The sequence below is a fragment of the Corythoichthys intestinalis genome, chromosome 21 (assembly GCF_030265065.1).
Source record: "Corythoichthys intestinalis isolate RoL2023-P3 chromosome 21, ASM3026506v1, whole genome shotgun sequence".
Lineage (NCBI taxonomy): Eukaryota > Metazoa > Chordata > Actinopteri > Syngnathiformes > Syngnathidae > Corythoichthys > Corythoichthys intestinalis.
Window position 1 is genome coordinate 27573468 of NC_080415.1, and position 13667 is coordinate 27587134.

General features: G+C 39.3%; 1 protein-coding gene across 1 annotated transcript in view; it reads left to right on the forward strand.

Moving 5' to 3' along the window:
* The window catches only part of myo1d (myosin 1D), a 79521-nt gene extending 67996 nt beyond the window's left edge, over positions 1-11525 (forward strand). The window contains exon 22 of the mRNA XM_057826258.1: positions 9882-11525. Within this exon, the coding sequence (XP_057682241.1) occupies positions 9882-10038 (157 nt within the window). The 3' untranslated portion in view covers positions 10039-11525. The remainder of the gene's footprint in view (positions 1-9881) is intronic.
* Positions 11526-13667: the final 2142 nt, after the last annotated feature.

Below are 13667 nucleotides of genomic sequence, written 5' to 3' on the forward strand. Positions count from 1 at the left end.
CTGGGATACACACATTCACATACAGTAAGAGGTCGCTCTTAGCCAATTGGATGCCAGGAAGATGCTGGACAATAGCCAATGGCGGAACAACTATATGTTACATTCAATAAACTCTGAGAGCTGCGAGTAGCAGCCCATACTCTATTTTTGCTTCTCGTATCCTGGAATTTCTTTCTTAAAGAAGCAGTATTTTCCCGTTGAGGCTTGTCGTAACCTGAAAATTCCGTTTGTAGAGACGTTCGTAAGTAGAGGTACAACTGTGCTGGTTTTCTTCATCTTGGACTTCATGCGTGCTGACTACCGAGCTACTGAAGATAGCAAAACATTTGTCCCGGAGAATTTACAAGCATTGAAGTTCGAATGGGCTACTGCCTCAGTCATCAGCACGCTTGACTCCCACAGTGATGGCAGATTCAAAGCACATTTGCAGATCAGGTAGAAATAGAATGTATGCATGTATACAGTCGTTAACTGTAAAACTAAATCTAATCTAAAATTTTGTTCCTTTGTCAGTAAGAATTCAAGGTTTTGCTTTTTTTTTTTTTTTTTTAAGGTATAGTTCCGGCAACCACAGTTGCCAGTATTTTACTGAACTAGTGACTAATTCCCTGCCATGTTGGGATTTATTGCACTGAAAATGATCCCAGTTTGAGCCATTTCCAGGCAAATAATAAACTTCTCGCTGCGGGCTCTCAGCACGGCTCAGTTCTCAGTAGGTCGGCAGGAAGACATCAAGAAAGCCTTATCGATTAATTGTATTCAAGAGGGAGAGAAAGTCAATGTTTCGCTCCTGGAGCCGGGCAGCGCCGCTGCTGGTGAGCTAAACATCAAGTCGGACAAAAGGGGTGCTCTGGTGCACTGGGCATTGTTCACAAACCTTATAAATATGTCCGCCTTTGAGATCGGAACTCGCCGATCTGCTCTTTTTGTGCTCGGTCAGCACAGACGCGTCGATAACGATTCAAGATTCTAATGAATGCTTTCGTCCTTCACGCGCCCTTTGAAGAGAGTAGGAGGCGACTGCACTGTATATATATGCGCATGCTAATTAGCAGTGGCTAGATCAACCTAATGCAGAATAATCCAGCAGATGCGCGGCTAATCCTTCACGGGGATTATAACCTTTTGATTGGCCTTGATTCATTGTAATTGTAGTCAGAGAGTTGAGGGGCACAGGACCGCAACTTGGAGATGACGTATTAGTCTGATCACCGTGGCCATTTTTTAAAATCTACACGTGCAAAACTGATGTATTCGTCATTTAAGGTAATCGCTGTAGGATTGATGAATGGGAAATATCATGTTTGGTTTTAGGTTTTAACATGATTAGTTTGACTTGATGACATTGAAAATTTCACGTTTTAATGTTAAGTTTTGTGTTTTAACGTGGTAAATTTTAAGTTTTTTCATGATAAGGTTTACGTGACAAGTTTCACATTTTACCACGTAAGTTGTGTTAATGTAAAGTTTTAACAGACTATAAGTCGTACCCAAGTATAGGTTACACTAGCCAAAAAAATACAGAAAAAGAGGAGAAAAAACGTAAGTGTCAGGGACGCGGGCAGGCAGGCAGGTTGTGTGGACCCAATTGCAGGGAAACAAAAGCGGCAAGGCAGGTGAACTCAAAAAACGTTTAATGATATCTAACAAAAACACAAAGTACAACTGAAAGCACTGAGGATCAAAAGGGCAAGATTCAAACAAAACTTACTTAAATCGGAGGGACTGGTACACGAGGGCTTGGACCGGACTTGAAATTGACGTAGACATAGACGTAGACAATGGCGCAACAAGGAGTGAACAGATTTGGGAGCTTATATACACACACGCAAACAAGGGTTAACGAGACAACAAGGAACAGGTGAGCACAGGAGGATAGGCTAGGAGAAGGCACATCAGGTGAAATCAATGGGCAATCACAGGGACAAGTTACACTAGGAGTAAACAAATACAAAACCTAACAGTAAGTTGAATTTTGGGGAGATCAATTTATTTAATCGGAGATCAGGAAAAAACATGATACATTATAGGTGTAGTAAAACAGAGAAAAAAGTGCTAAATAGGTATCGTTGACATATTTAACAGTTCTTCAGAGAACGATATACAAAGCAAACTCTCGGTGTTATTCCAAATCACCACCAAAGCCATTCGTCTTCCTCTTCAGTATAACTTTTAAAACAAATGCACCAACTCGAACTAAAGGGCACACCTCGAGTATACAGTCATGTGAAAAAATTAGGACACCCGATGGAAGCCTGTGTGTTTTCACATTTAGTTTGGTTTGCCCCTGCCTGTTGAAGTGAGAGAAAACACCATGGTGAAATCAAAAGAGTGGTCTGAGGCCTTCAGAAAGAAGGTTGTAGACGCTTATGAGTCAAGTAAGGGATTTCAAAAGATCTAAAAAGAATATAAAATCAGCCATTCCAGTGTCTGGAAAAACAAGTGGAGGACATTCAAAACGACTGCCAACATGCCCAAGTCTGGCCGTCCACGCAAGTTCACCCCGAGAGCAGACAGCAAGATGCTAAATGTCAGATCAAATAGATGTCTCCAAAAGCCCTAAAATGTCATCACAGAACCTACAGCAGGCTTTTGCTACTGTTTGCTACTGTCTACAATCAGAAAGAGACTTCACAAGTTTCACCTTCATGGGAGGTGTGCAAGGAGGAAATCTTTGCTGTCCAAGAAGAACATGAAGGCCAGACTGAAGTTTGCCAGAGTAGATGTAGACAAAGACCAGGACTTCTGGAATAATGTTCTTTGGACAGATGAATCTAAAATTGAATTATTTGGACACCAGAATAGAGGACATTTTTGGCGTAAACCCAATACAGCATTCCAGGAAAAGAACCTCATACCAACTGTGAAGCATGGAGGTGGAAGTATCATGGTTTGGGGATGCTTTGCTACAGCAGGACCTGGCCAGCTCACCATCATAGAATCCACCATGAATTCTATCGCGTATCAGCTAGTGCTTGAGGAACATATGAGATTATCTCAGAAAAAATTCAAGCTGAAGTGAAACGACCCTGCAACATGACAATTACCCAAAACATACCAGTAAATCCACCAAGGACTGTCTTAAAAAGGGAAGAAATGGAGAGTCCTGGAATGGCCGAGTCAAAGCCCAGATCTTAATCCCTTTGAGATGCTGTGGAGTAGGCCTGAACGATATTGGAAAAAACTATTGTTGCGATTTTTTTTAGGTGTGCAATATATTGCGATATTATATTGCGATAGTAAAAAAAAATAAATAAAATAAATAATTTTAAAGAAATATTCACTAGATGACTTGAATAGCTGTTTGGAAATACTTTGCATGACACACCGTGACCACAGTGTATTCATATAATACGGTTTCATTTGTGAATGATTAAGATTGCTGTATTATTATGAAGGGATCCAGGAAGCCATGTCTGCACAAAATAGATAATTTCTTGAACACAATATTTGACACTTCAACAGCAGCAAATACATTAAATGACAAATAAAAGAGCAGGTGCATTCGTCCCCTGAGTTTTTGACAAAATATAACAATAAATAACAACTTCGGTAAAATAACAACAAAGTTGTAAACATATTTGAACAAAAATATTAAATATGACAAATAAGAGTTGTTCACAAACTATAACAATAAATAAGAACCTCAGTAAAACAATAAAGTTGTCAACATATTTGAACTTAAATATTAAATCTGTCAAATAAAAGTGCAAGTGCATTAGTCCCCTGAGTTGTTTACACAAAATATAACAATATAGAACTGCAAAACTGCAACAAAGTTGTAAAAATATTTAAAAAATATTAAGTATCAAAACTTTATGTGCAGCTGTACTATAGTTATTTGAAAAATACGATTTACAGTTAATTTAAATATAAAAGAAACAGAAACTCAATTGAACTTGTAAATAATTGAACTGAATAACAGCAAATAACTGATGAATAACAGAACCATTTTAACTCCCAAATTTATGTATTTGTCTGCATATCGTCCACCTTCCTTGCTCAGCAATTCTCAACTGGGTCTCATAGGTTTTTGGCCAAGACTACTAGTTTATCCACCATTGCAGGCTTGAGACAACAACGTTGGCACGTAACAATGTTCCCACCTGTACTAAAAAGCCTCTGATGGGAAGCTCGTAGCAGGAATGCATAGATACCTGCGTTTTAAATGGTCCCACATGTTCGACGGATTACTTCTTGTTGAGGCAACCATGGCGAGGCACTGTCAACTGGGCTGTTTTTTGTTCCTTATATTCTTGTCGATAGCCAAAATACTTCCAAAACTCCTTTTGGAGACAGTCTTCCCTATTCAACGTGCTGCTTGATTGCTTGCTTTCACTTTGAAAACGGCCCCTCCTCCCTCCGCTCTGCTGTTCGGCCCCTCCTCCCTCCACTCCGCTCTAGCAGGGGAGGGGGAGGAGCCGATGACTGCGAGCTGGAGAGAATGAGAGACTGTGCACTCTCTTTCTCGCTCCTTGCTCAAAACAAACGTTTGTGGATTTAAAAAAATGAAATGAAAAAACTATCGCACGTCCTTGCGATGGGACTATTGCGCATGCGCACATCGCGATGGCGATGTTTAAACGATATATCGTTCAGGCCTACTGTGGAGTGACTTGAAACGGGCTGTACATGCAAGAAACCCCTCAAACATCTCACAGCTAAAGTATTCTGCGTTGAGGAGTGGGGCAAACTTTCTTCAGGCCGATGTCAAAGACTGGTAGATGGCTACAAAAAGCGTCTCACTGAAGTTATTTCAGCCAAAGGGGGAAACACTAGCTATTACGTGGTAGGGTGTCCTTTTTCCTCAGTTGTTTATATATTTGGTTTAATGGGTAAAACAATTTTTTTTTGTTTACCTGCAATTAAATAGCTTTCTTTTCCAGACATAAAGACAAGCAAGATCTGACATTCACATGTGAACATTTCTTAATAAAGAACTGAATATTTCATGGGGTGTTCAAATTTTTTCACATGACTGTTAGTATCAACAAAATGCCATTGCTTGGAGTAAGTGGGCATTTTTTTTCCCGGGCTGTGGAGCTTGGTGGGGTCAAAGTGCATCATTAGCTGTCGCCTTGTAAATCTGCACTGCCCCCTAGGGCCTGACATGAATACTACATCGTTTTCATGCGGAATTGCGACATTGTTTGAATGGAGACGGAACCATATAAATGCAAATTTGAAATTTTTCGTATTCTTAGAGAGTCACTATGTAAACGGCCCCTAAGTTAAAGGCCCAGCCAAACTATAGGGCGAAAAAAAAGTGTGACTTATAGTTCAGAAAATACGGTACACGTTTTAATAGGATAGGTTTTGTTTTAACATAATGTTACACATTTTAACGTGACAATAGTCACGTAATGTTATATTTCACGTTTTAACGTACTAGGTTTTACGTTTCAAAGAAGTGTTTTACATCTTAACGTGATAAATGTGACATTTTATTGTGAAGGGTTTCCCTTTTAAACGAGATATTTAATATGAAAAGTTAATCTATCTGTGGCGTAAACTGGAATAAATTGCTTTATTTTGACAGATGTCGAAGTCAAACTTTAAAGTATGAAATTTATCGTTAGTCATCATCTTACAAAATGATTCTGAACTCATATTTTTTGTGATATAGCTGCAGTATTGATTTTTCAGTCTGAGCCTAGTAAATTGTAAATCTGCCTTAAGGGAGGTCAGACAGCCTACTGGGAAAGAAAGATCATCCCATGACCTTAAAAACAAAATAACCTTTTTGTTCAATTCTATTTATCGACACAATGGGATTTCATTGTGTATCTATTTCGAGTAGTGCTTGTGTGTGTTTGTGTGTTTGCCCTTCACGCTGCATCCCTCTGGCATTTCGGCAAGACACACACACAAACAAAGCGTACCTCTGGCTGGCGGCCATGACAGATGGAGGAGTTGGGATGGTGGAGGTTGCCATGGGAACCAACAATGACTTCTCCCCTGCGCTGCAACTGAGGCTCCGTGGAGGAGTGAGGCGTAGGCGGACTTGTTGTGGTTGCGTAACAAGTCACTGTCATCGGGTCAGGACTTATGGAAAGCTTGATACGAAGCGCCCTATTCGTTTACTACCATTGACAGACATAGATGACCAATTTGTTCGGGCTGGGAAAGCTGAAAGCATAGGTTAATATAAAGTGTTTTTTGTGATATATTTCACATTTTATTTTGATAGGTTTTATGTTTTAACGTGACAAACATCAGTTCAAAAAGATAAATTTCATGTTTTAACGTAATTTAAGGCGGGTTCAGTGATGACAGCATGTAATGCAAATGCTACCATCTATGTCAGGCGTCTCCAAACCAGTCCTCAAGGGCTGCTGTGGTTCCTGGTTTTGTTCCAAACAATCCAGTACAAAAAGTTGAACCAATGAGGTTTCTCCTAAAACATGGTGGTTGTGATTTTTGACCCAAATCTTACCATTACAGCCCATTGACATTCATCTAGCGCCCAAGTAAGTCGATGCCATTGATGGCCATGTGCGACCATGTCATTGACGGCCACTTACGACCATGCCACTGATGGCAATGTACGATCACGCCTTTGGCGGCAATATATGTCCATGTATGTCAATGTACTTGGGTGCCCATGATGGCCATGTATGTTGATGTCATTGACGGTCATAAACATCAATTCCACTGGTAGGATGTGAACCATGAAACAGGAAATGACCCCGAAATGCCCCCATATCAACAGGAAGTGAGCGCGAAATGCCCCCAAAGGAACAGGAAGTGACCATAAATTGCCCCCAAATCAACAGGAAGTGACTAAAAATGCCCTAAAATCAACTGGGCAGGTATTTGGTCCGTACCTGCCACAGCAAAGCTCCCATAGCAATTCTGCAGAAATTGCAGTTTCTAGTGTTATAATCAGAGGTGGGTCCTAACGCATTACATGTACTCCTTTACATTTACTTGAGTAAATTTTTGAGAAAAATGTACTTCTAAGAGTAGTTTTACTAAGCCATACTTTTTACTTGAGTAGATTTGTAAAAAAAAAAAAAACGCTTATCTTACTCCGCTACTTTTGGGCAACACATTTTTCCTCTTTATTCTACATATTAGATTTAAATTTTTTTTTTTTTTTTTTGGCTAGCGATGCTATTACCAAGAGTAACGCTACTAATTTCACCAATGAGACGCCGCAACAATAATCACATGACTCCATTACACCAATGAGACGCAAACTTGCCGTTCTACGATTACGCAAGCCTGTTCAATCACGCGTCTTGAAAGCACCGTTACAAATGAAGTATTTGACATAGAGTGCTAGAGCTGAATCGAAAGCGTGGATTTAAAACTCTCTCCCAGTTTTTATTTGGCACCGATTGACCACAGAAAACCGGAGATATGAGCCTTTTAATTTCATAATGGTAACTATGAAGGAACTACAGTATTCACTATTCAAACTAGTAACTATTTTCTCCACTAGAGGCAGTCATTGGACAAATAATACTTCATTTCTGTCATTTTTTTTTTCTCTCAGCAGAATTCATTTATTTTGTATTTCTTTGGCTTAATGTGGTTATGTAAATGGTTATTGTACAGTATCAGATAAGTTTGTGCTGAGAGAAAAAAATACCATTGTTTAAAAAAAAAATCAAACAAAAATAAGTAGTTACTCAAGCTGTTACTCATTACTTGAGTAGTCTTTTCACTGCATACTTTTTTACTTGTATTTGAGTACATTTTTGGATGACTACTTTTACTTGAGTAATATTATTTGGAAGTAATGTTACTCTTACTTGAGTAAAATTTTTGGCTTCTGTCCCCACCTCTGGTTATAGTGTAGTTTTACCTTAAAAGTTGATCAGTTTTTACGTCATGAATTGCACATTTTAACGCTCGACTTCTAACACTAGCACTACCAAGGGTGGATCAGTTGGTACAAATCACTTTTGTAACCAGAGAAGGATCATCTGACCCTAATCAGCATATCTTTTGTGAGCACTATGGTTCTCATTAGTCATTCCCATTGACACTCGCAAAACCACGGGGTTGGATTGCTCCAATTAGCATCTTAAGTGTTTGCAGGGCAGGTGTGCCTGGCTGATGGGGGAAGGGTAAACTGGTGTTTTTTGCTAGCTGGCCTGTTGTCACTTTCAAGCCCAGAAGACAGGTTGTGGTGAAAAAGCCACCATAAAACTACTGACAGGTTGTGACTTTTCTTTTTAAGTGTTTACTTGTCCCTTTAACTCTTCCAATTTTATCCTCTGTTTAAACCAAATGGAACATACTAGTCAGGTTTTCTTTTTTTTTTTTTTTTTTAAACTTCAATCATGGAACCATACTGTGGTTAGACTTACAGTGTGTCTCACATATACTGTATGTGTTTGTAAACTGTATGGAGACAGAAAGGTGCCATTGGATGGTTGTCTGACGCAATGAAAACCTTCAGAGGTCATTTTCTCTCCCCCTTCTGAAAAGGCTTGTTCAGTTAGACAAAACAGTTGTTGCTTGTCGGGCAGTGGACCGCTCAGGCAGGCAATCAGGCAGACAACCTTTTTACATCTTCCAAAAGCTGCAGTTTGCCAAGTATGTAATGTATGTATACTGAAACTTGTTTTTGCTGTGACAAGCTGTGAAAAGTTATTTGGTCATTGTGTGCTTCAACATAATAAACTGTGAACCTTGACAACTGAATGTTGGACTTGTCAAGACAAAATATAGGTGCTTCATGGGATTTGTCCATGATGTTCTAACACTCAATTTTCTAAAATGTAGACAGTCTGGTTTAGCTACAGTTCTGGAAGCTAGTCTTAGTAAAGGGGGCAGTTTACATGGCGACTCTGCGACACGAAGACGCAATGACTGAGTAGCGGACTCGCCTCGCGTGCATATGGTGTCGGCGAAGACGGAAGGTGGAGACGAAAAATTCTGAATCCAGCCTCCAAAGTGGAAGAATCCAATTGCGGGGAGTTGAGGGGGGGGGCTTCCTCGGCATGCATTTCAAAGGCTCCTGCTGCGCGAGATCGCGCCGTTAACGTCAGCACTCGTACACATCACATTGGGCGTGCGCACCGGTGCTACTAAACATTAAAAACTGCAAATATGGCGGAATGTCGGCTTTAATTTACTGTTTTAATAATATTTTGTTAATAATATTATATAATATTATATATTATAATAATATAGTATAATATTTTATTTTATGTTGAACGTTTCAATTTTTGTGCCTTTTTGAACAAAAGAAAAATGACATTGCTTCGAGTGGGCGGACATATTTTTTTCCAGACTGAGGGAGCTTGGTGGGGTCAAAGTGCATCATTCTCTGTCGCCCTGTAAATTTGCACTGCCCCCTAGGTTCTGGCATGAATACTACATCGTTTTTTATGCGGAATTGCGACAAATGGAGACGAAGTGCAAATGCAAATTTGAAATTTTTCGTATTCTCGGAGAGTCACCATGTAAACGGCCCCTAAGTTTCATGCCACATGGCCCTCTCATCATTTTTACACTAACCCAGGAGTTAACAAGTCTGGAGTTGCAAATATTCAAGATGCTAATTGCAGCTATCCAGAGTGACCCCCCTCCCCCCTTCACACCTAGGCTGCTTGATTGCTTGTTTGAGTGGTCTATTGTTTGACAAAGCCAAGTAGTCAGTTTGGTATCGGGGTCATTTGATGCCTTTCTGGTATTTCTTTATTGCCAAAAAAAAACCCGGTAGTTCCAGTGTTCACGTGATCATTTTCAGATTTTAGGGCAGTTTTACATTTTACCCGATACATTTTGTTAAGTTATAAAGTGAATTTTTTCGTTTCATGTAAGTTTCACGTTTTAACGTGGAACTTTATTATAATGTAATAAGTTTGAACAAATTTGACATTTAAAATGAAAATATTGAGCATACACTTTCTGTTTTTCAGCGAACGTCGGCGTCTCCAAGTGAATATCGCCAGCCCCATCCAGTGCAGCATGAACGGCAGGAAATGCATGGTGGTAGTGGAGCCCAAAACCAACCAATCGCAACCCGACTTCACCAAGAGCCGTGCCGGCTACGTGCTAGCCGTGCCTGCCAACTGAAGGCGTGACTGAAAGGTGACTGACTTGCCGAATCGTCCAATCGCAGCTTTAAAAAAGTTAGCACTGTTGGATCGTCTTTTTTTTCTTTTTTTGTGCAATATTGATGTCTTTTTCTTGTCGATCCAAGGATAAGTTGAATTTTGTTGATGAAGGATTTAAATGGTTGTTCATGCCAAAGTCTTGATTTAGATTTTTTTTTGTTTTTAGTCGGGATGTGTTGAGCACATCTTTGATTTAATTAAGTTAATTTAAAAACGTCATGACCACACTTTAAATTAAAATGCAGCAAGGTGAGCGATTTGTTGGTTTGTCTTACATTTTTGAGGTACGCAGTTCGGGTCTCTGTTCTCCTTATTACACTCCCAGAAAATGTTAGATTAATGGAATACTCAAGATTTGTGACAGCACTAACATATATATATATGTTATCGTGAACAGCGAAAATATGTATATACTGTATTAGAGCTGTCACTTGAAAAATGTAGTGCTTATATTTAAAGCCTAAATCTGAAAATACATTTTTGTTTATGTTTATATGCATGTTTTTCAAAAAACAAATCTGTTAAAAAGTGGGACTAAGTTTTGTTAAGCAAAAAAAAATGTTATATTTTTGGATTTGTAAGTATTCAGCATACGAAATATTGATTGAATTGTGTTTTAATTATTCAGCTGATTAATTGGTGCCAAGAAAACTCGTATCAGTCATGCTGATTTAATGACTCGTTAACTAGCACGCTAATAGATGCCAATCAACCACCCCTTTATGTTATATCGTGTGTGTCAAGTGAGCCAAAAATCGCGTTTGTGTTCAGTGGCGCAAAAGTGACTTGTGCGTGCGCCGGAGTGCCCAATCCGCTTGTTATCCTCCACTTGGCCTCGCAACCAACACACACAGGCACGCCAAGAAGAAGAAGAGGTCAAAAAAAAGTCCTCCTCACTCTTCTTCCTTACTTCTTAACTCATTGGCTGCCATTGATGGTGATAGACAAACCGGGGTTGCTTTAAACATGAAAACTTTTGACTATTTAATACTTAGAACACTAAAACTAAGGCAACATATCAACACACTAATTTTATGATTTAACATTGGTTGCCAGCTAAAGTATTACTGTCTATCACAATGTAAAACCATGGTGAATCACGGTCTCCATACTTTCATAATACAAAAAATATACATTAAAAGTACATGAAGTACAATTGGAACCTTGACATTGAATTTATTCAGAACCAAAGTTGTGTATTCTCAGTTTACAAACACACCAAATCAGCTAGCTAACCTAACTCAAACTACCAAAAATTGGACATCTATCCCCGTCAAGGTGTAAAATCAAGATCCCGCAGCATACTCAACACAACATAAGAGTACACTTGCGCCAAATTTCCGTTCTTGTTCGTTATTTATTGTGTTTTATGTTTATGCATTCACAAGTGCCTCAGTTTATTTTACATTTGTTCTTATTCTCATACAATAAACAGACCATGCAGTATTTGTGCATTATTTTGTAATGTTTTCTGAAAATGCGTGAAAAGGAAGTCCAATTACTGTTTAACTGAACAACGCGGTTGTTAGCGGAACCAGCCGCCCATGTCGTCGCCATGGCAACGCCACCTCCTGCTTGTCCGCTTTAATTGGCTCGTGGTGATGACTGGTTAGCGCCTCGGGTTGCTGACGCAGTGACTCGCAGCGGGGAGTCCAATTGATCTTAATTGAACAGTGAAAGCAAAGCTCAGATTTCAAGACCATAAGCTACTTTTAAGGTGTCAAACTCGGGGGGCAGATCTGTGTGTCATGTAGGGGTGTGACAAAATATCAAAATGGTGATATATCGTGATCCCAAAAGGTTATCGATATGTTCCTGCCAAGAATCGAGATATCGTTTTGAAAAGGTGTCAATGTCAAAAAAAAAAAAAAGAACCTACAAGTTGCTACCAAGATCTTCCACCATAATAGTGTCTCAGTTAACTCTAAGGCTGCATTGACGGTGCTCGACGCCAAATCCATATAGACTGGGAATGTTCGTTCATTCGAAACCAGAGCATTCACAGTCATTCTGTCCGATTTTCAGGGCATTTACTGGTCACTTGCTGTTCATTTTATGGCATTTACAGGTCATTTTATGTTGAGTTTGAGTCACTGCCTATACATTTGGATGATTCCCAGGTCATTTCCTGTTCTGTAACTAAATAAGCAGGGAGACGCCCATAAAATACCCCAAAATCAACAGGAAGTAACTCAAAAACAACAGGTAAACGACCTTAAATGGCCCAAAATTACCTCATTGCCTGGCATTGGCTGCCACTACTGGTCATAGACGTTCAATCCGTTTGAAGTGGGAGGGATGGCAGCGAATGAACGAATGTTCATTCACTGCCACCCTCCCAGTTCAAACGGATTGGACGTCTACTAGTGATAAACTCTTTCCAATTCACAGGAAAAGCTTGTTTCTCTGTTTATTAGTTATTTGTAGAATATCCTAGAATGATTTCCTGACCAATGTATGGATAATCGTTGTATCGCCATATCGTCAGATCATCGTTAACGTGAGCTTTGTATCGCAAATCGTATCGTGAGGCACCAAGAGGTTCCCACTCCTAGTCATGTCATTATATGTGCAAAGTCATGTGCATTGACTTTGTTTTTTTGTTTTTTTTTTGCTAAAATAAAACTCAAATAAAATTCTTTAGTCCTGAATTGTTGATGACAGAAATTTTTTGTTTTGTCCGAAAATGACGTTTTAACCGATATCCTGATATTGTCCAGTTCCGAAAGTCCGATCGTAGACTCTGCCATCAGTTGACAAGACAACTCCCACAGACTTTGCTCCACGCCTTCCCGTAGGAAGCCGACCCATAGAGCGTTTAGGTGGCTTTCACTATTCACTCTGATAAACTCAAACACGCTGCGTTCTAACGCCAGATTTAGGTGCAAATAGGACGAAGGTTTTAGTGCATACAAACAGGCAGGAGTGTCTCAAGAGTGATTTGGTGAAGGATTCAAGGAATTATTATATTTTTCGCACCATTAATGCTCTTTAAAACGTTGTGAATACAATGTAATGGATGAAAAAAATTAGCCTAACTTTTACATAATATATTACGTAAAATAACTGCCTGTTTTTTAGAGTCTAAACTGTTTTATCTTCATATCTACAGAAATTCTGCGATTTAAGCATTTATTTGCAAGAATTTTCAACTTAAAAAGCTCTTTTTTCATGACGGCTGACATGTTGGATTAAACAATACAACATAAACATAAATTTAAAGAAAAAAATTCCAATATTTTCGGACAATAAGGCGCACTCGACTATAAGCCGCCACCCACTAAATTAAACACGAAAATGGCATTTGTTCATGGATAAGGTGCACTGGACTATACTAATGGGATATTTATACCAAAAGATATTAACCAGTAACACTTTATTTAACAGCTGCATCATAAGACTGTCATAAGACCAAATGAAACACCATGACGCTCTGAACCAATTGGCTGCAAAACTTCATTGCTTAAAGAAGCTTCATTTGGCCGTCAATGCTCCCTTAGGGGGAGACAGTCAATCTCTGCTCCCACCTGCGGTCAACACTGTAGTGGTCCAACATGCCTCCTAGCATGCATTGCGGCGCTACACACA